Below are 22,211 nucleotides of genomic sequence, written 5' to 3'. Positions count from 1 at the left end.
TCTAATCTTTCTTTACGTCTCACTTGTGTCAGGCAAGGGGCCAGCTTGAGATTTTTACATTGACTCCAATACGGAAGAGACAGTTCATATGAATGGCCTGTAGTTTCGCTGTTCTACCCCTGCAGGTGTCAGATTTTTTTTTTTTAATGCAAGCGGATAGGTTTTTGACAAACTTTAGACTAGATTTTCTTACCTTAACACATTTACTGCCAGAGTTTTTTTAAAACAGGGTACATCCAGTGCTAGCGCTTCTTACCATTTACGCTGATCTGTTTAGTGCTGTAGACGCCACGACGAGGACACGGATGTAAACAAAGGGTGCGTGCGCGATGGTCGAGGGTCCCGACTAATGCCTGGAACAATAACATTTCTTACGCGATCCGCCATTGCAGAATGATTGTGCGTCGAAAAGGGCTCGTTTTCACCACAAATTTAATTAACACATGGATTGACCCTAGCTGGCAGCATATCAACGGTACAGGTGTTTTACCTGTTTATTAAGCTACTACTATTTTTAAACCCCAACTAATGAGACAAGACAGAGTAGAATGAGTTTGGGAACAGACGTCATGAGACAAAAGACACAGTATACAACTAATTATTGTTGGGAAAATGAATAGCAACAACTAAGCAGTGATAGTGAAGAAAGGGAACTTGGAAAGACACTTTCTGACAAACTACACATCATTTGACTAGAGCTTTCCAGCAGACAGAGAACTGAGAAAAATAAATAAGGAACTGAAATCTGAGCCATATGTATTGGTGTACCATACATAGTCCATGACTACACCACGTTTTTTGACTTAGCTAGAGGGTTTTAACATTACCCATTGGAGTTGGGCGCTGACTTTTAATCTGTCTTCCTTGGCTCCAAAAATTATTTCAGTTTTGCCTTGAAAGAAATTATGGCACATCCAATTGTTGATTTGTTTAATGCATTTATTCAGTGTTTGTATTGGATCATATAGTGCTCCAGTGATAATGGTTATGTAGATGTGTGTATCGTCTGCATAACTATGGGAGCTAGTGGGATCATGTAGATATTGAACAGTAGGGGCCCTAGAATGGATCCTTGCGGAACTCTGCATGTGATCTTTGTCCACACAGATGTGTAGTTAGCAATAGATACAGAATAGTCTATGTTCTATAAATATGATTCAAACTGTGCCGGAAAGTCCCACCCAGTTTTTCAATCTGTGTAGTAATATATTGTGGTCGACCGTGTCAAATTCAGCACTGAGATCTGTATTGGATGTGGATGTCGTTGAAAACTTTGACAAGAGCAGTCTCAGTGCTGCGGTCGAAAACCTGACTGTAAGATATCAAGACCATTGTTTAGTGTTAAGAAGCTGTTCAGTTGTCAAAATACAGCTTTTTCCAATATTTTACTTAGAACCGGGAGGTTTGATATGGGCCTATAATTATTTAACAGTGACGTGTCCAAGTAAAAACATTTTTAAGAGTGGCGTGATGACTGCTGTTTTCAGGGTCTGTGGGAAGCAACCTGATGGTGAATAAAGGGAACTTGAAAACACGCTTGTGGACAAACCATTTGACTAAACATTTCCAGCAGACAGAGAACTGAGAAAAAATAAATAAACCAAAACTAAGGAACTGAAATTTTTACAATTTTTTCAGTGAGTGAGTGCTTGTGTAAATGGGGGGGGGGGGGGGGGATTTAGAATCCTAAAAAGCCAAAAGGTGAGCATAGAATTGATTTAATTAATTTCCCCTCTGTCAACTGGTCCTGATGCTAACAGACTAGCATTAGACCCTCCTAACAATCAGGACATTGACATCATTTCCAACCCAACCAAAATATCAATCAACAAAAACAAAATTATAAAACCCATCCAAACAACAAAACCCATAGTAAACTTGAATACTCTCTGGCTTTAGACAGACAGTACACTATGGCAGAATATTTGACTAATTAACTGAGAACAATCTTAACAATGTACACTGTGACTGTATCTATGCTGTGACTCAAGCACTTGGATCGAGTACACTGCGGCCTTCAGATTGTGTGCTGTCAGTGACATGGTTGTGGACACAGAATCACAGCATCCTGCTCTTCACCCTGTCAAAGATCTGATGGACTGTGGCGGCAGGGACACAGCCTTCCCTCAAAATGGTTATGGTCCCTGTGGAGATAGAAGAACGTTTTTAAAAGATGAGACAGTCCAAACAAAAACAAAGTATTGCGGAGCTATTTCTTCCATTCATTGGCTTCCGGTTGCCACCCGTACCCAGTACAAAACACTGGTGATGACCTACAAGGCAACCAAAGGCATGATATCCCCATACCTTCAAGACATGGTCCAGGGGCCATCACACATCACTGGCGCCTGGCCAATGGAGCCAAGGAGACCCCCCCTCCCCACCACCAGAACGACAAAGGACTTAATATCAACTCACACGCACATAATGTAACATATATATTTAATCCACTTTTAAAATGATTCACACAAACACATCGCTTTCTCAAGGGTTAGTTTCTGCACACCCCCATGTATCCTGCTCAATGGTCAGGTTTGATCCATTTGAACTGGAGCGGGGCAGGCCCTCCACGTTGAGTTTCACACTGGAGACTCAGGCCACGTTTAGACGACAAGTCCCGTTGCGTTCTCACTTTTTATTCTGCGTTTAGACGGAGACGCAACAATGAATGAAAACGCTGTAGGGCCAGGTGGTTAGGTGGTTGTGACGCCCTGCTAGACCAGTCACGCATGCGTAGAACCACTTCCGTTCTACGTCCTATCACAGACCTGTTTGTTTCCATACACCAATGCAGCGTGGTTCTATGTTGCCACGTCGTGTTTTTCTGTGAAGTCTCTTGTAAATATTGGCAGTTGCGGGTTGCGTTTTTTTGGGCTTGCTTTTAACGTGTACTTGCCAATTATTTTTGTTTTTTTAAACCAGTGGTTCTGAAATATTTTCATGAAAATGTTTTGTGCCAGGGAGCATTTGAGGGGTTAGAATGTTTCAAATATTCCAAATATTCCACATTTTATTGCAAGAGTTTTTGAAAATAGCAGATCTACATGCTCAACGCATCGCGACGCGTTGTGAGCTTGTAGATTTGCTATTTTCAATTAGCCGATGCAGGCCTGGGTTTAAAGTGCTCATGTGGCCTAGTTGCTTCTTTTGTGCTTGTTTTCCTAGACCTGGTTGCTTATTTCTCTCACCAAATATGGCAACACTGGTTCTACGGCTCTGCACCAGAGCCGACATGAACCATGACATCACACGTTTTGCGGAATCCCCCGTATTGCATGTTTACATGGAGACGCGAGGAGGAGTGTTTTCAAAGATTTTCACTCTGGAAGAGGTTTTCACTTTGTTGTGGTTTCAACCCTGCATAATGCCATTGCCGTCTAAACGGACGGCACATATTTGATTGGGTCGTTTTCTCTAGAGACTGTTGTCGTCTAAACGGGGCATCAAGTTGAGATGGACTTTAAGCTTGTCATGACTGATGCTTTGTAAAAGTAAGAATGACTGTAACCAGACTGTCTTTACCACCTCACGTAAAGTAACGTATCCCCTGACTGATTCATATTTAGATCACTTGGAAAACAACTGCCATATCATCAGCAACTTGTTGCTGTTACTGCATCAGTTTAAATTCAGCAAACATGAACAGGATATAAACAAAACAGTGGAGTTGAAACACTGAAAGACTAAAAAACATGTTGAATTGGGAATATCTTAACGGACTGTCCAAGACACACTTTGTGATTTAGTAAAGTCACAGGTTCAATTCTCGAGCCTGACGTCCTTTGCTGCGTGTCACTCCCTGTCGCTTTCTCCCTGTTTCCTGTCATTCTCAACTGTACAATCCAATAACAAGAAAGAAAAGCCCCAAAAAATATCTCTAAAAAAATAAACAACACATGCCAAAATCTTCTCCCTCCTGACTCCCAAACTGTGGAATGAACTCCTCATTGCCATCAGAACTGCAGATTTCTCCTTGTGCCCCTTCTTTCCTTTCGATAAATGCTAGTCTACTATGCAGATATCTTTATTTGTTTTTTCTTGACCACAAATGTTGAGAATGTTATTTACCGTAGATAGCATGTTGTTTAAACAGATGCTAGGCCTTGATGTTTACCTGGAATTCATCGTTTCTCTCTGCACTCTACTTATGTGTAAGAGAGTGTCTGCTAAATGCCTAAATTGTTCTAAAACAGCTGGTAAATCATTATGCGTCGTACCTTCATCGATCTTCAGGCAGTTGACCACGGTGGAGGCCACCACTTCATTGGAGTCTCCATCACAGAGAACCCCTTGGATCTTGTGTCCTAAACGGCTGCAGCAAACACAAACATGTTACCGGAGGATACGAGAAAGTAATGTGTGTTAAATAGCTCTATATTCTGAGTAATCATTGCTACAGAGTGTTTGTTCAGTAACAGAGGTCTCCCCATCTCTCCAGCTCTTTAGTAAAAAGAAAATACATTTTCAGGTCGGGATATGAATAATCTACACCGGAGAGAGAAATGATACAGGATACAGGATAAGTGGAAGTGGAATTGATGAAACAAATAAAATCAGCACACAGAACTGGAATTGAAACTCTATAAAACTGAAGCTGATAACTGGGTTCTCTCTGTATTGGATGGAATATACATTAGCTCCTTTAAACTGAATAACAGCAGACACGCCCACCTGATCACCATGCTGTGGTGAGTGCTGTCTGGCTCTCCGCTGGGATTGGCCGAGGTAATGGCGAGGGGTCCGGTGAGGTCACACAGGTGACAGGTGACCGTGTGATCGGGGACACGGATCATGATGCTGTCCCTGGTACCCACGCTGTCATACGCCGCCGCCACACCTACAAACACATAACAAGACGTCAATAGAGACACGCGGGAACTACAAATTTCGCGCCCACAATTGAGACAGTGCACCCACGCAAGGTCCGTTAGAACGATGTACTGCAGCTGTCAATGCATTCTCTATAAGATTAATATGAGAGTTAGCCTACTTTTAAAATGATCCTACATGAACTGGAGACGATATAGAGTTGAATAAAAATATGTTTCCAAATGTATAGTGTCTTTATCAAAATATCTTCTTGTTTTCTCAATAGTTTGTGTTTCACATTTAATTTGTCACTTGGCGACTACTTGTCGCAGACTGACAAGTAGTCGCATTTCAGTGACATCACTCTCTTTACGAGCGCCGAGTGCCGACATTGAAGAGGGGAATTCTCATCCCAATCCCGACTGACTTTGTTCACGTCTATATTTTGAACATGTCATAGGCTTAGATACATTTTCTACCTACCACGGAGCTCCGACGGTACATGAAAAATTTAAACGTGTGGGTTTACGGCTGTTGTATTAACTTGCCTGAATGTAAGTTGGGGAAATAACCCAACTAAATGGAAGAGTGACATATCCCGACATTTTCAACTACTTAGTGAATTCTCCAGGTTAGTATTAATATACAAATAGTCTTGCAAGATGCTGTTTGGATAATTGTCCAAAATAAATAAATTACATGTATAAAAATTATACATGAGATCTGGGTATTGAAAACCTTAAGGGATGCGTCCGTGACGTATATAACATGCGACCACATAAACTTTAGATTTCAGATGCTAGAACTTTTGACACACTGATGGAGTATATATTATAGTATATTGTGGGTTGTATATTGAGATGGCAGGTATGTCACATTAAAAAGGAAAAATAAAACAAATGGGACACTTTATTAGAACACAAAAAAAAACGCTACAGCCTCAGTAGTCAACCAGTGAAATTACGGTATTTTCCGATGCCTCTCATAGAGAATGCATTGAGAGCTGCAGTACATCGTTCTAACGGACCTCGCGTGGGTGCACTGTCTCAATAGTGGGCGTAATTTTGTAGTTCCTGTGTGTCTCTATACCTGTTACCCTGTGTCTCATTACAGTATAACTGGTTCTCTGTAGGGATGTATGTAACACTTAATTGAACTAATCCCTTTAATAAGAAGGAATCATTGATTTTAATAAAGGAATTTAAAAAAATCCTTTATTAATCTTTATTTCTGCTACTTTTGCACGACACTGTTGTACGATTAAGTATACAATAGGGCTTAAGTGGTTAATCAGATAATCGATTTAGAAGATTACTAAAATCATTTTCCACATGGATTTGTTGATATACTGAGTATACTGTATATGATTCGTTAATATGTAAAAAGTATTAGAGTAATCAAAAAAAAGTAATCAATAGAATAATCAGCAGCAGTAGTAATCTGTGGCGCCACTGGTCCCAGTTTACCCAGTTTGAGGAGCCAGTCTCCCTTGCTGACGATGCAGCCGATTCCTCCAGGGTAGACGGTCCTCATGAACTCCCACAGCAGAGGGCTGAACGGGGGCTTGGCGCTCACCAGCTGCTCAACGCTGGAGATGCAGATAGAGATGGGCTTCTCCGCTGGTCGCTCCTGATTGGTGCAGATCATACATAGACACCATTAACGCAACGTCACTGACTGATGGGGGACTTAAAGCTGCAATCCAGGGTGATCTGGTGATGCAGGGGTAAAGTGTCCACCATAGCTGGGCAGGGGCACTGTACGCACTCCTATGGGCTGGAGCGGAGCCTGTCAGCGGGTGGTGTTGGATGGGAGGAGTAGGACAGAGGCCTCCTAGTGGGGCTCCTCACTGGCAGGTGAGCCAGTAGCATACAACAGCAGTGACAGCACAGAAATGTGTGGGGACTGAGAAGGGTTAATTGGCATAATGACTAAATTGGGGAGAAAAGAGGCGAGAAAAGATTTGAACACAGGTCTTCCGTGTAACTTCTGCTCTTACAGTTGTACACAGTTGTACTATACCAGAGGTTCGGGCCACTACGCGGCCCTCACATCTTGTCGCCTTGGCTCGAGTAGCCTAGAATATAGTCTATATACTACAAGTAAGACGCGCGAACGCTGGAGGCAAACGCAGATTCGCCTCGATCTCCAGGCTTTTATTGCTTAGTTTTGCTAAAAAATAAAAGCCTGGCCCAGCGGGTCGGTGTACTCGGTATGAGGAAGTGTTTCATTTCGCAACCAACCAGAGTGCAGTGGGCGTCGCTCGTTATGTTGTGTTAACGGGGCGGGGGTTGACGGACAGATCGGTGAACCAATGGGATGAGGCGCAATCTCTCGCCGGCGAGCCAATGAGAGAATGAGAGCGTGAACACAGACGGAAAGAGACCATAAATATGCCACACCGCAAGCACGATGATATAGTAAGCTCCACTCCCCTTCCGCGTTCGCAATTATTCTATTCTACTATTAGGGTAGCTTGCTCTGCGTTGGCCTGGTTGGGCATCATTGGGTTTTCACTATGCTGGTGGGTTATTATAAGATATGGTATAATGTTCATTTAGGTAAATGGCAATTTTTCATGTTAGTGATGATGTTGTGCAGCCTTGCCGTTCTCAGGGTTCTGAAACAGCCCATGCCAGGGGAGAAGGGGAGGGAGAGCGATAACAGCATGAAGAGGAGAGTGTTCATTATCATCTGTCTGATCATGGTGTCATTTGTGGGAACTGTCTTAATTTGGTGATTTATGGAAATATTTGTTGATGTAGGCCTGTTATTAGATTAAATTGATTTAGTTGGAGCTATATGTATACACTCACACACACACACCTACACACACCAGCACGCACGCAATCACACACACGAGCGATCTGACACACACACACACACACACACACACACAGTCGCGGAGCGCCAGCGAACACACACACACACACAGGTCCGTTGCACGCTGATCCGTCTGAGTAAACAACACACTAAGTATTTGAAATGCCACCTAAATTGTGAGTGGAACATGAGTCTTTCATTGCCTATAAGCATGCCATGCGTGCGTACTGCGTAATTGTCTTCCTCCCGAGTCCCGACACTTGATTTTCCCTTGATTTAGTTTGATAGAGAGACAATAAAATCATGACTGATACACCAAATGAAAATACACTATAGAGAATTTGGAATTATTTTAATCACTTGAGAATTTACCGAGCTCTGGCTTATAATGCTAAGAACTCTTGGCTGCCTTTATATGTCGCGGCCCGACCTTTGCTTTTCGCTTGATATTGTTTGATAGAGAGACGATACAATCATGACAAATGAAAATAGACACTTCACATATTATAGAGAATTTTGAATTAAAAAAATCCTTTCAGAATTGACAGAGTATGGCCGAGTCAAACTGCCGGTGTCCTACCAAACATGGTTTCTGGGGGGAAACGGCGAAACACCCGCATTTTCAAACTGTCGGTGCAGTCGCTAACTTTTCAGGTGATGTAAAACATTTGTTGTGATTGTCGTTTTGCAGCGACCAATGATACACTGTAGCAGCACGTGGGATATGCTGTCTCTGTTTACTGTGTGTGTGTGTGTGTGTGTGTGTGTGTGTGTGTGTGTGTGTGTGTGTGTGTGTGTGTGTGTGTGTATGTGCGCCCACGCGCGTGCGTGTGTGGCATCCACGATGTGAGCAGTCCTAGCCAATCATCGCGTCCGACGGTCCGACCGTGCCACATGAGCAGTCCTAGCCAATCAACGTCGACAACAAACAAACAAACACGAAACATTGGACATTGGGGAATTAAGCCAATTGTAATCATGTAAATTGTATTAACATACTCTACCATGCAGAAGTAGTAGTTATATTGTGGTAACATACTCTGCCATACAGATGTATTAGTTATATTGTATTAGCATACTGTACCATACAAAATAATGTGTTATTAATGAAAGGTTCCGTATTGCAGCTTTAATGATGGATAGAGAAAGGTGTGTAGATCTCTCTGTAATGTTCCAACCACATCTTGCCTTGATGTTGTAGATGTGTTGAATGGCCTGGGGCTGCTTGCAGGATGCAGCCAGGGCGTACACAGTGTCCGTGGGGATCCCACACACCCCTCCGTCCTCCAGGAGGCTGGAGATGTGCATCAGGCCGCTGGTCAGCTGGGAGTCAGCCACGGGACACGCCCCCTCTGCTGCCGTCTGCTGCTGCTTCTCATTCTGACACAACAGACATGGAGGGAGACCAAATGAAGCAGTATTTGTGTCCAAACACTTTTACTCTTTTTTGTCGTTACTTATGTTAACTCTTTAGAGGCAGGGCAACAGATAATTTGAAATCCTAGAAATGCAAATAATGTGAAAACCAGTACTTATGTTTTGCTTTGGCGTTCTCATAAAGAATAAATGTGTTTCAGAAATGTTGGAGAAAAAAAAAATGTTTGAACAGATAAATCTGCTCAGAAACTGATATTGGTGTTTAGATATGGATTAAATATCAGTAGTTGTCGCTTATCTGTTGCCCTACCATTAATGTTGTTTTAACATTGATGAGTTGGCAAAAGAATAGAATAGAATAGAAGTGTTCACCTTCAGTAAGGGCGGGCCCTGTGGTAACAGTCTTTGGGAGAACATGCAGTTTGTCAGTGATGCCAACATTCCATAGAAACACGTTATGGAGAACACTACCAGCATGGCAACTGTGGGGGGAAAAAAATCACAAAGTCTTCACAAATGAAAGGCCAGTTTCACAGATGTCTCCACTTAAAGGGGCATGAAACCATAGGCTGATTTTGGCGTTTGTTTTCCAGTTCAGGTGAAAAACTACAGAAGGGTAAAAACATGGCAGGCTAGTACACAACTCAGCAGCAGCTAATCATAGGGTTGTAGTCGAGACCACCTTAAGAGAGTCCAAGTCGAGACCAAGTCCGAGGGGGGGGGGGGGGCAGTCCGAGTCAAGACCGAGTCCGGGAGGTCAGGGAGGGGGTCGAGTCCGAGACGAGACCGTACAAATAATAATAATATTTCATTGCATTGTACTCGAGACAGAGACCGGTCTCGAGTACTACAACCCTAGCTAATCATATTGATAATGTGTTTGTTAGATTTAGGCGTTTCCAGAGCCATTGGTGTGTCAGTGTGAAAGCACAGGCGGTTATCAGACAGTAGTAGGCTATTGACCATTGCACATTGACATACCTTTACCTTACCCTATGTTGTAAATCTAACACACTCGTTGTTAAAGGTTCCATGACATTCATTTTCACTTTTTTTATTTTTTATGTTTTTTGGGGGGTTTTATGACCACAATTACACCCCAAAAATCTGAACTTTGAACATTCAGTGGATTTTCTGTGGTCTGGGGTTTTCTGAATAATTAGGCTGAAAAGTAATCTGAGCTTGGCCCTTCGGCAGTGAGGTCACAGTCGATTAATCCCGCCCACTCTCCTCCTCGCCCCTCCCCTCCCCTATCCTTTCCTTTGGGGGGGGCGGAGCAGAGGCGATGATTGACAGGCAAAATCCCTCACTAGCGACACCCGCAGGCAAAGATTTATTTTTTCATTGCAGTTGAAAAGGCTTTAGAAATGTGAGAGAAAAACACCTGCCATGGATCAATGGAGTGGAAATTTTTGTTAAAACTTTCTATACACGTTTGAAGGACCATGACAAAGACTTTTAATGTGCGGTAAAACTGAACGTCATGAAACCTTTAATTTGATTAGCTGCAGCTGTGTTGCTTTCTTCACTGTAATACATACATATACTGTATATTACCATGATATATAATCCCTCGCCTCATCACTAGTATGAAATGGTACACATTTACAATCTCCTGAGTGGGTGCGGCTTGACATCAGATGGGGTTTCATCATCAAGTGACGAGAAGTCGGGAATTGGGCTTAAATCATGTTAGTGAAACCAATTATATTTATCTATTCAATGTTCAGGCACTATAGGGTTAAACAATGTGAACCTGCAGTTAGTATCAGAAGACATTTTATCTAGCACCTACTTTCTTCAATTCTAGTTGGATATGGTGGTTCCTAAACAGTACCTACTTTCTAGTTGGTATGGTAGTTTCTGCAGTGTGGAAAGCAGGTGGCAGACCAATATCACTTCCATGACTGTCGTTAGAAACAGTAAAACCAGGTTCCTAAATGCAGCTGAAAGACAGAGTAACAAACAAAGGACAATTAGTTAAAAAAACAGTTGTGTCAATTACAGTAGCCTTTCTATTGAGCAGTTATCTGGAGGCCAGTTAACTCACCAATTAGCATGAAAAAAGCATTAATGACGAGGAAAGACACGGTTCCAGCTGTAAAGGCGTAAGTTGTCTCTGGTGAAAGATTACCTGGAATAGCAAAAAATATGACATATTTATTTATTTTCTTACCTTTGTTTATACAGGTAAAATCCCATTGAGATACAATATGTCTTTTACAAGGTAGCCTGTCTAGGATAGCAGCCAACATACAGCAAACACCATATACAGTCATTTGCATAAAAAACTGAACATTCAAAATAATTCAGTGTAACAAATGTCCTGAAGCAACAATAATAGCACTTATTGAGAGCATTCAATAAGACTGAAAACCATTAAGCAGGAGGAATGTCCGATGGAGTCTGCCATCAAATCACACAATAAACGTATATGAGGTTGATCAGTTCCTTAATATATCCAACCAAGAGGTTCCGTTCAAGCTTTAGGGACAGTGAAGGTGTCCTCCGGTGTCATTTAAATGTAAACTAAGTGCTGGTTTTGTGTGAGATATACCCACAAAGGTGGGAGAGAAGCAAACCAAAGATTTAAAAAATCCTTGGTTTGAAAAAATGAATTAATAACGGTATGACAGTCACTCAACAAATCCTTGTCCAACCTAAACGTGAATTATTTTGACTGACATACCTTCCAAACGAAACCAGGTCCAGACAGCCCACACGGCCCCGTAGAAGGACGGGATGACCGAGCCAAAGCGGACGCCTCCCCTGACCTGTAGACGGCTGACGTAAACCTGGATGATGCTTCCAGAGATGAGCACCCAGGGGACCGTCAGATGCAGGAACAAGGGGTTTGTGCTGGAGACACCAGCATGAAGTGTGGACAGAGCTGCCACCCCGTTGCACAAGTAGAACAGGGCATCTGGGATTTGGCCTGTCTGGGAGTCAGTCAACCCTTGGTCTCCAACTAGGGCTGCACAATACATTGCATAAAAGTTTTTGAGTTTAGACAGCAATGAATTGTGTGGTTTTGCATATTCAGAGTATATGTATACCCCTAAAACAAAACTCAGCTACTCTTCTGAAACTGCTATCACACATTTTATCACTCCTGGATGTCAGACGAACAAAATGATACCCCATATGTTTTGCCTCTTTTAATGGTATACAGAGATCTCACCTGGCCCTTGGACTAAGAGAGCCTATACAGTATTTCTGTAGGTTTTTACATATTTGGTAAGAGGAGAGAACTGTGTGAGGACTGGTGAGGCCAGGAAGGGAGTTTTAGTTGATGTGTTTGATTGGTGAGCAGATAAGAGAATAGAATCATCTTTTTATTCTTATTTCCCCCCCTCTTTTCTCCCCCAATTTAGTTAGACCAATTAATTCCTCCCCACACACATTTCGATGTTGTCACTGCTGTCGTATCCTACTGACTCACCTGCCAGTGAGGAGCCCCCACCAGGAGGACGCAGAGCCTTCGTGCTACTCCTCCCGTCCAACACTCCCCGCTGACAGGTGCCACCCCAGCCCGTAGGATTACGTGCAATGACCAATATCACTCTCCCCGCCCGGCTTCCCTCCCCTGAACACGGGCCAATTGTGTTCGTATAGTATAATGGAAATTATATGAAAACTACACTATTGCCTGTATGATTATGGTTTTAACTTCTATGAGCCTTCTAAAGAAAGGACATTTGCACACTTTGCTGTTTGTAGGTCTATTTACAGAGTTTGCAGTAGTAGACAAACCGTGTTCTCACCTGTTGGTATCCTGTCAGAGTAACTATTTCTAAATAGAGCCATGTATGACTCTGTCCACTAACCACACCTCCAGCTATTTGTGTTCTCTTCTTGTGTATAAAGGAAACACACGACTGAGCAATCGGGAGGCTGCATGTAGGCAGTCTCCGAGAGCTCTCGTATAGTATAATAAATATATGCTGATTCATCCACTCTACTCTCTGTGGAATTATTTCCTTTATATTGATGTGAAGTTTATATTTTTCCATAACAGATGGCGCTGTGAGCAGGGTGTATCTACTGTCCGTCAGCACTCTCTTTTCCAGGATGTCAGTAATAGCGCTACAAGGCAAATCCATCACTCACAAACGCAACGATGGGCCTGTGGATCAGAGGTGCTGACCGGCAGAGACTACACTCCAAACGAACTACGGGTAAGAGTGGTATGACCCAATATATATGCTAAGGATATTGTTTGGTACAATCAATTGTGTTAAACTAGGTCCCCTAAAAAGAAAAAGAAAAAAAAAGAAAAGGGGAGCCATCCGTGAAATTCGGAAAATACCTGTACTCCGGTGCAAAGTTGGTGAAAGCCAAATTAGGTCGTGAAAGACGAGCCATCCGTGATATTCGGAAGATACCTGTACTCCGGTGCAAAGTTGGTGAAAGCCAAACTAGGTCGTGTAAGACGAGCCGTCCGTGAAATTCGGTAAATACCTGTACGAACTGTACAAAGTCCTTAGCCGGAAACGGTGTGGAAAAAGGAAAAAAATATATATATAGTTAAGTGATGGTTTTTATCTAGGAACGATTACAGTAGGTGTTTACCTCTATTCTGCTTTTTTGTCTCTGGTTGTGGAAACAAACAACTCAAATGGGAAGATAAAGGGAGGATGGTAAACAGCAAGAAATTAGTTCATAGATTCTGTTAACTTTGCGTAAGACTCGAGCAGCTGGTGTGTATGTGTATACAGGATGTAAGTGTGCGTACATGTATGAATGTAAGAATAAGTCAAATAGTAATATCCACTATGTAATATGAGTAGGAACAGTCTGTATGTTGGAGTAAACACAGACATAGATAGAGGAGTGACAATATTGTGAGTATATTAGCAGTTGTCATCTAACAATCTTAGAACTGGAAGATCTACAAGCAGACCCCCTGCTATGTTGTGAATCAGCTGTTTTTAAACATAGACGGATAGATAGGATTTAATGGTTAATGGGAGCTTTGTTGTCATATTCAAAGTGACGTGATTATAGTGGAGGTTAATATGACCATATTACCCCTTATTGAAGTATAAATAAAATAGAAGTCAAATATTTAACCAGTATGCCTGCTAATCAAGGAAAGGGAAGAAAAACAATTGTACTAAAATAGAGTATGTGAATGTACTTAGTTACCTTCCTTATTTTGTAAGAGATAGGTAATTCTGTAACTGTCATCTTATTTTGTCCTTGGTATCTGATACTAGAGGAAAGGTTAGTGGTTAGTTCTAGGGAATTGAAAGTCTGATACTCCCAGTATAGATAGGAAAGTTTCAGGGTGAGAGAGACAATATGCAGGAAGTAATGAGTGTTTCAGCTTCTCCCCCTCACAGCAACCAAGGGTCCAGAATTGATGCCCACTGGGAGGTAATGATAGGAGACACCACTTTAGTGAGAAGTCTAGGTGAGTGTCAAATTTGTTTAAACATTGCACAGAAATTTCCCAGAAACAGTGGGGACTAGATTATTATTGTAAGAGTAGATTATGATTATTTTTGTAAATTGTAGTAATAAGTGTAGCTGTGGCATTAGTGTCAGAGTACTGTATCATAAATCTGGGGATAGTTGGGTGCTGGTCTATTTGAAGAGCTATACCCATCTAATAGAGTGATAGATCTATCCAATCTGGATGAATTATTCAATTTGGTTGAAGGTTGTGCTGCTTTGGTCATATGGACAAGCCAAATACTTTACGACAAGAATGCCATGAGGGTACTAAAGTAAAGTTGATTCACTGCTGCATAGGAGCATTTGTATATAACATTATATGAACATGGACTTTAGTAATAGGAGTGACACACATAACTGTTGCAATAATAGTAACTTCATGACAGTTGCGACTGGAGAGACATAAAGTGTACTGTAGTTTACATAGCCTGCTTACTGCGTGTCCATCAAATGCTCTACCTATCACACCGTGCTATTACTAAGGAGAGGACAATGCAGTCACATTTGCAGTCTGATCGTCAAATAGGCTGTGTCAGCATCTCAGAACAGAATGTGTTGGAATGGGGGCCAACACGATGACGCTAAAATGGGATGTTTTCCAGTGACATTTTGGGACTGACAGGAGCAGATTTCAGTGACCTAGGAGGCAATGGACAGGTGGCTTTCTTTATGTGGCTTGCAACATGGAGGACTCTGAACAAGCATTCCTGAGGCACATGCATTAGGGTGGGACATGCATCGACTCAACAGCCATGATGAACTAATGAAATGACTTTGCTTTTCTTTTCATGGGACTGTTAGCTGTTGTCCTCTATGTGAGGTGCGGGTGTGATGGTGTTGCATTGGTGGTCTCACAGTGAGTAGGTGAGTAGCAGGCTTATTAGTTTAGGCCTATGAACATAATGTATTAATGAATCCCTGACAAGTTTAGGCCTATAGAGATAATGTATTAACGATCCCTGAAAATTAACGTCTATAGCTACATAGTCTTAATATTTCGTAGGCGAGATGATTTTATTTGACAGAAACTAGTGGCTTGTCGATATGATCAGATGGTACAACTGCTAATAAATCAACTATCAAATTATCATAAAACATGCTAAATTGGAAATCTATAGAGCAATTATAGTGTGTAAGTGTATGTTGCTCACACTGAATTTGGAGTATTTACTATATACAGTTCCGATGGCTATAGAGCAATTATAGTGTGTAAGTGTATGTTGCTCACACTGAATTTGGAGTATTTACTATATACAGTTCCGATGGCTAATACTACTTTAGGAAAAGGACATTTATGAGACTTATAAGACGCATCTCTAGCACGAAAATGCAAACTTGCATGCAGAGAGGAGATGCCACAGAGTGTATTTATTAGTTACTTTGTGGTCTGACCAATAATAGCCAGATCACAGCTGTGGTGGCCCCCACAGGGGCCACACTCAACAACAATAAGAGTATTTGGGAGACTATATTAAGACAGCAGTTTCTTCGTGTGACGACTACAATGTCAGTAATTGAAGAGGTTAGGAATAGGGTTTGTAGGATAGATAGAATAGGGAGAGACAAGTCAGAGTGCAGGAGTATATTAGTTGAATCATACTGTCAACCAGTACAGGGTTTATTTCATGAGTCCTGTAGCAGTGGTGTAAGAAGTACTCACATTTTACTTAGATAAAACTATCAATACACCAAGGTAGAAATACTCTGTTACAAGTATAAGGCCTGGATTCACAATGTTACGTGAGTGGAAGTATATGAGTATTAGCATCAAAATATACTTAAAGTACCAAAAGTAAAAGTACTGCAAAGTTTGAAAATAGCATATCTACAAGCTCATGAACGTGTTGCAATGTGAACTGGATTGACTATTTTCAAATAGCCTATGTATGAAATAGGGCTAAAGTGGTTAATGTATATTTTAATTTATATCTGCAAAGTTCTAGTAACCAAGAGTTTTCAAATAAGTGTAGTGGACAAAGGAAAAGTGTTGAGAATTGGCAATCAAAAATTTACTTCAGGACATTACTTGAGTAAATGTACTTGGTTATTTTACACCACTGTCATATAGTAGGATACGGTGGCACACGGTAATTAGCTCAACAGTAAAAAGTATCAGTCACTTCAGTTTTTGTCTATACAAAACTCATCCCATCTTTGTTGGTGTAATGTAATTATACACTGGAAGAGAGTGGAGATAAAGAAGTATAGACTAATAAAAAGTATAATATTGCTGAAGAAGACTACATATTGAACTAGTAGTACGATGTGTATATATATATATCATACATGAAGTACCTTTAGTGGTAAAATAATGTAATAACCTACTATAGGGTACATCGAGTGTTACTGCATTCCTACGTTGGTTCAGTGCTTCTCAAAGGGGGGAGTAGGCTATTAGGAAAGGGGGGTAGTACAGGCTAGTTTATTTAAGTTATTATTATTGACCCTAGTTTAAAGCAGGCTTTGTTGTTGTCACCTGTTTACTTCCTTTCAGTCCTTTTCAGTTATTATTGGCCAGTGGGTCCCCTGCTGGGTCAGTGAGCAGCTGATCCCTGCTGAGTCATCAGTGAACAGTTTAGAATGGAGATAATGAATAGCCAAATATTGTGGAAAATATTATATACAGTCATGATGAAGGAGAAGGAGGACAATTTATTAGGAGATATTTGAGCAGAGTAACAGCATCACCAATCAGTATGTGTCCTTAGTGTGAGGCAGTGTATTGAACAATACACCCCCTGGACATGACACTAGTGTGTCACAGGGACGGACCCCAATCCAAACCTTAATGCTGAGTGCAAGGCAGGGGGCATTGGGTCCCATTTTTAGAGTTTTTGGTGTGACTAGGCCGGGTGTGAGCTGACCTCCCGGTCTCGGGGCGGACACTCTGAGGCCACAAGGCCACGAGTTGGTATTCAAGGATGCGGAGCAAGTCTGATGAGAATGGATGATACCCGGGTATGTGAACTTGTATGAGTGGACCAGGGGTGTCTCAAGTAGTTTTTTAAGGAAGGCAAATGGTTTGAGAATCACTGGTATGTTTGGAAGAATGTTGAATGCATTACAACCACAGTTTTGGTAAAACTAAAAGGTACAAGTTTATAATGGATGGTTTCTGAGTAATGAGAACTTTGAGGTGAAAGAAAATCATGCTAACCAAATTGCTGTTTTTCTAATAGGAAGCCTGATATCTGGTTACAAATGTTGTACGTCATTCTAATGCTAATTGTTTTTTCCTACTTGTCAAGGGGAGGACCAATCTTGGACCGATGCTCTTTTTCAGGTGCAGAGTAATGGATGGCGGGTATCTTTGCAATACTGTGTTGTGGTGAAATGTTAATAAGCATTTATTTCCCTTCCATCGTATGGGTCTTGTTAATATGGAGAAATGAACTAACTCTACTAAAAACCTAACATGTCTAAAACAATGAATGTTAGTGCGATGCATTGTGATGTCTGTGGACAAAATGCAGTTACAGGAGATGTTGAAATTCAACATTACGTCTGCAGTGGTAAGACAACACTCCCACTAAGGAACAACTGGAGGTATGGAAATGTAACAGATTTCATCCATTATTGAAAATATAGATAGATACATAGATTGATTATCTTGTAATGGTGATTCCTATTAGTGTTGACATTTCCATGCTGTGAAACATTAATTTTGACAATACCATGTAATAAGACTGGTATAAGTTTCCCCTTGCCATTACAAGGACTAGAGGGACAAGGATTAAGTAAAATTACAGATTCATAGTTTGGTCAAATAACCTGTAGAATAAGCATAGAAAAGGTTGTGAACCAGTAATTGGGCAACTGTGTTTAAGATACATTTAATGACTAAGTTAAAGGAAGTACTTAGAAGTGTTATCAGGCACACATATAGGATAAAACAATTATTTTAGGTTAGAGTTAGGATTTGACATAACCAAAGCTGAAGTTTGTCTATTTTGCAGTTTGAAATCCAATAGAGTAATCTGGAGATATCAGGAGATGTGTTTGGAAATGACATTTCCCACATCCCACATGCTGTCCTATATACACATTTTAGAAATTGTTGTCCAGGTCCTAAAAATTGAAAAAGAAATCTATATAACAAACTTATTAATTTACAGTGGAACCAATCTATGTGAAGCACAATTACCTGCACAAGTTGTTTTTTACAGTTATGGAAAACCAAAGGATATACAGTGACCAGTGACCAGTGACCAGTGACTGTGAAAGTAGCCAATTTTGCAGCAAAGGTGCCCGGATGTCCCTAGTGCCCACTATCTTGTATCCCCAGTGACAGCTGTGATGGGTGCACTGGTTGGGAGGAGCACTGTGAGCCTAGCCTGGTCGACAAAAATAATATGCAATGGCAGATTTGTCTGGTTCCAGGCTACCGGAGGCCAAGCAAGTGCAGTTGTCAGTGCCCAAACAAAGACAAAAAGACACATGCCATACAACTTAGAACTGTAGCCACGAGGAACTGTAGCCAAGAGGAGAGAAGAGAGACTCATTGACATTTGAGCTCATGTGAAGAAACAAAAACAAAAACACACCTGATTGCTGGCTTACAAGTGGTCGCTCGGAAAAACAATACAGAGGATCGTAGGTGGAATTTCCCCAAAAAATGCAGACAGAAAAGGGTTTTCGCCCCTACCAGCGATCAGAAGTGTCTTGTATGTTTCCATATTTCTTTGTAAGGAGTGGTTGTGTTAGTGGACATTAAATGCCATGAATGTATTTCTCCTTTTTAGGATGTACATAGAACTATTAGGCTTCTGGAAAATACTGGTTGGAATTCAGAGGCCCACAGTTGAGGTCTAGAGAGTAAATAATTGTAGTAATATCTCATTACAGTCTAGTATTTCATATCTCTTGGTCTATGATTCTATTTGAATCAAAGGGAGGATTATAATGGAAATTATATGAAAACTACACTATTGCCTGTATGATTATGGTTTTAACTTCTATGAGCCTTCTAAAGAAAGGACATTTGCACACTTTGCTGTTTGTAGGTCTATTTACAGAGTTTGCAGTAGTAGACAAACCGTGTTCTCACCTGTTGGTATCCTGTCAGAGTAACTATTTCTAAATAGAGCCATGTATGACTCTGTCCACTAACCACACCTCCAGCTATTTGTGTTCTCTTCTTGTGTATAAAGGAAACACACGACTGAGCAATCGGGAGGCTGCATGTAGGCAGTCTCCGAGAGCTCTCGTATAGTATAATAAATATATGCTGATTCATCCACTCTACTCTCTGTGGAATTATTTCCTTTATATTGATGTGAAGTTTATATTTTTCCATAACAATAGACGCCCGTCAAAGCCGGATGCACCACAGTGAATTCGAACCCACAACCTCCGTGGTGGTGGGCAGGGACTGTGCCACTGTCAGTGCCTTGTCAGAAACTTCTTTATACTTTTTGTTTATCATATGTCATTGGAGATTCATGGCTTCTGCATCATAATCTGAACAGTGACATCAACACGCTGCTGATTAGACTCTAAATTATTGTATATCAATTAATAAATATAATAAATAAAAAGTTAAAAAACTATAATAACCTTGATAGTCTCCAGCTCTAAGCCTGTGGCAGCCCAGAGCCATCTTGAGTCGGTCTGTGGAGACCACCTGTGTACCGACAGGGATGAGGGTCTTCTCTGCGATGGAGTTGATGAGACGGCAGAACGTACCGTAGAGGGAGACCGCCGCGAACAGGGAACACGCCACTCCAAAGCATGTGTAGTAGCTAGAGTTGTCACCATGACATTTTAGTTCACAGTTAATTGTCATACAAATAATTGAGATTAATGATTCAATTGTGTTTTTGGAATTGAACATTAGAGCATATAATACAAATTACATTTGTGTTTGTCTTTTAGGCTTTGTAAACCAAAATTGCGCAGGGCAGATATCACAAATAATTTCACCCACTTTATAACGATATTATGTTCATAAAATTGGTCCTCACTAATGCTCATTATAAGGTGACATCATTTCAGAAACCTGCCTACATACTGTAGGTAGGCAGAAATTTTGCCATCTTAATGACCAGTGAGGTCCAATTATATGAACCTACGGTCGAAAGGTGTTGCTGTTCAGGTGATTAATTGTGACAGGCCTAGCAGTACCTCTGGAGTGGGATGGAGGCGATGGTGGTGATGGTGAGAAGGAGGAACAATGCATTGTGGGTCAGCTCCAGCGTGTCTGTGTTGAGGCATAAAACACAGAGCACCAACGCAGCCGCCACAAAAAAACAGTCACCCACCATCGGCTCTCTGCCAGAGGCCACTTTACTGGGCTCCGTTATCAAAACAGACGCCACAAACTCCTCCCAAGCCTTGATTAACCAGTATGTGGCGTGGAGCCCAAACTTCGTTGTATGGTAGCAATCTTGGCGCAGGTGGCCGTAGTAGCTAGAGAACAGCTGGGCCACCGAGATAATCGAAACCCAAGCAACACCTGGTGAGAAAGGAAAAGAAAAAAAGAAAAAAAAGACAGACAGACAGACATTTATTGATCCTGCAGGTGAAATTCCTTACTTTAGCTTAAAACACAGGGCAGATACAGATAACTGTAGCAACAAGATACCTATAAATAATTGTAGAATATGCTCAAAGATGCAAGGGTAAAGAAACTATGTCAACACAGTATCAGCAATATACAGCAATTTACAACTGGATAAAGTATACGCACTATAATACGGTATCAATGGGCAGGAAAAATATCAATACTACCTAATAAAACCAGTATCAATACAGACCTAAGTTAAAGGTCTGGATGTATCCGAAGCTGTAGAAAGCAAAGATGAAGGGAGAAACGGTGTCACTAAAGAATCCCAGGGCCATAGGCTCGGCGTATTTTGTGTTCTTCTTCTTCTCCTGCCCGATGCTCTGAGCGTTTGTGGAGTTGGCGGTCCCTAGCAGGAGAACGTTGAACAGCGGGTTCCCGAAGCCCTTGAGGGCCAGACGCTGAGTCAGGCCTTTCACCAGGAGAGCGGCCGAGCCGTAAATGGCAAAGACGAGGATGAGAAGTTCAAAAACGCCAGAGACCACCAGAGCCCACGTGCCGGTCACCATGCCCACCACTTCGAACACCAGTGTGACCGTGATGGCACCGAACACGAAGGGCATGATGTAGTTGACCGTGGCCGAGCAGAAGGCCAGCAGGAAGGACAGCAGGATGTACGGCACCAGACCAGAGATGGCAGATTCTTTTAGGGACAGAACTGATGATGCTGGGGTGGTGTTTGTCACGGACAGATTGCTGGCCAGCGGAAGCTGGTTGACGGCTCCGAAGTAGATTCTGGTGGCACCGTAGCTGCCCCAAAGAGCGGCGTACCCGATGAAGGCAGTGCCACTCAGGTGGTCGTATTTTCGGAAGGATAGGAGGCCGGCCACCAGTTGGCATACGCCACCGATCAGGATGAGGTGAACACCTGCAGAAGAGTACATTTTGAAATCTATCTGTTAAATCACGAAACCTGTGTGCATGTGCGTGTGTATGTCTGTCTGTGTGTCCCGGACAAAACTTGGGTGCTGCCATTTCACTTAGGTTTTACCTGCTAGAATATTCTCCACACCTTGTGGTGGGATGCCGGTGCGAGCAGTGTTGAAGTTCTGTAGGAGGACCAGGAGTGCACTGATGCCGTTGGACAGCATGCCCAGGACTCCTGGCTCCCCATAGAAGCTGGCTGGGAAACCATCTGATGATGACATGCTTTCTCCTTTGACAAGTTAGGCTCAGCTAA

The 22,211-nt window shown here is 41.8% G+C and overlaps 2 protein-coding genes across 2 annotated transcripts in view; both read right to left on the bottom strand.

Annotated features, from left to right (window-relative positions):
• The window catches only part of LOC308076418 (uncharacterized protein), a 218,203-nt gene that overhangs the window by 179,766 nt on the left and 16,226 nt on the right, over positions 1 to 22,211 (bottom strand). The window lies entirely within an intron of this gene.
• LOC308076064 (uncharacterized protein) lies at positions 1,230 to 22,195 on the bottom strand. Its single transcript, XM_080416169.1, has 13 exons — positions 22,023 to 22,195; positions 21,225 to 21,899; positions 20,593 to 20,923; positions 20,026 to 20,210; positions 11,699 to 11,983; positions 11,060 to 11,143; positions 10,851 to 10,955; positions 9,382 to 9,491; positions 8,821 to 9,012; positions 6,276 to 6,438; positions 4,672 to 4,837; positions 4,218 to 4,312; positions 1,230 to 2,144 (listed from the first exon to the last, which is right to left on the bottom strand). The coding sequence occupies exons 1-13, from the start codon at positions 22,177 to 22,179 to the stop codon at positions 2,059 to 2,061; spliced, it is 2,634 nt and encodes an 877-aa protein (XP_080272295.1). The 5' UTR covers positions 22,180 to 22,195; the 3' UTR covers positions 1,230 to 2,058.

The sequence above is a fragment of the Gymnoscopelus braueri genome, assembly GCF_963280865.1.
Source record: "Gymnoscopelus braueri genome assembly, chromosome: 20".
Lineage (NCBI taxonomy): Eukaryota > Metazoa > Chordata > Actinopteri > Myctophiformes > Myctophidae > Gymnoscopelus > Gymnoscopelus braueri.
The sequence above is the reverse complement of the archived record's forward strand: the minus strand, read 5'-3'. Positions and strand labels throughout refer to the sequence as shown.

What these genes read in the sequence shown, in the direction of transcription:
- LOC308076064 (XM_080416169.1), bottom strand. Translation starts at nt 22,179, where the DNA reads ATGTCATCATCAGATGGTTTCCCAGCCAGCTTCTATGGGGAGCCAGGA. An exon ending in TGTGGAGAATATTCTAGCAG is followed by an intron (nt 21,900 to 22,022) that starts GTAAAACCTAAG and finishes ACTCTTCTGCAG; the next exon opens with GTGTTCACCTCATCCTGATC. An exon ending in TGCTTTTTTCATGCTAATTG is followed by an intron (nt 10,956 to 11,059) that starts GTGAGTTAACTG and finishes TCTGTCTTTCAG; the next exon opens with CTGCATTTAGGAACCTGGTT.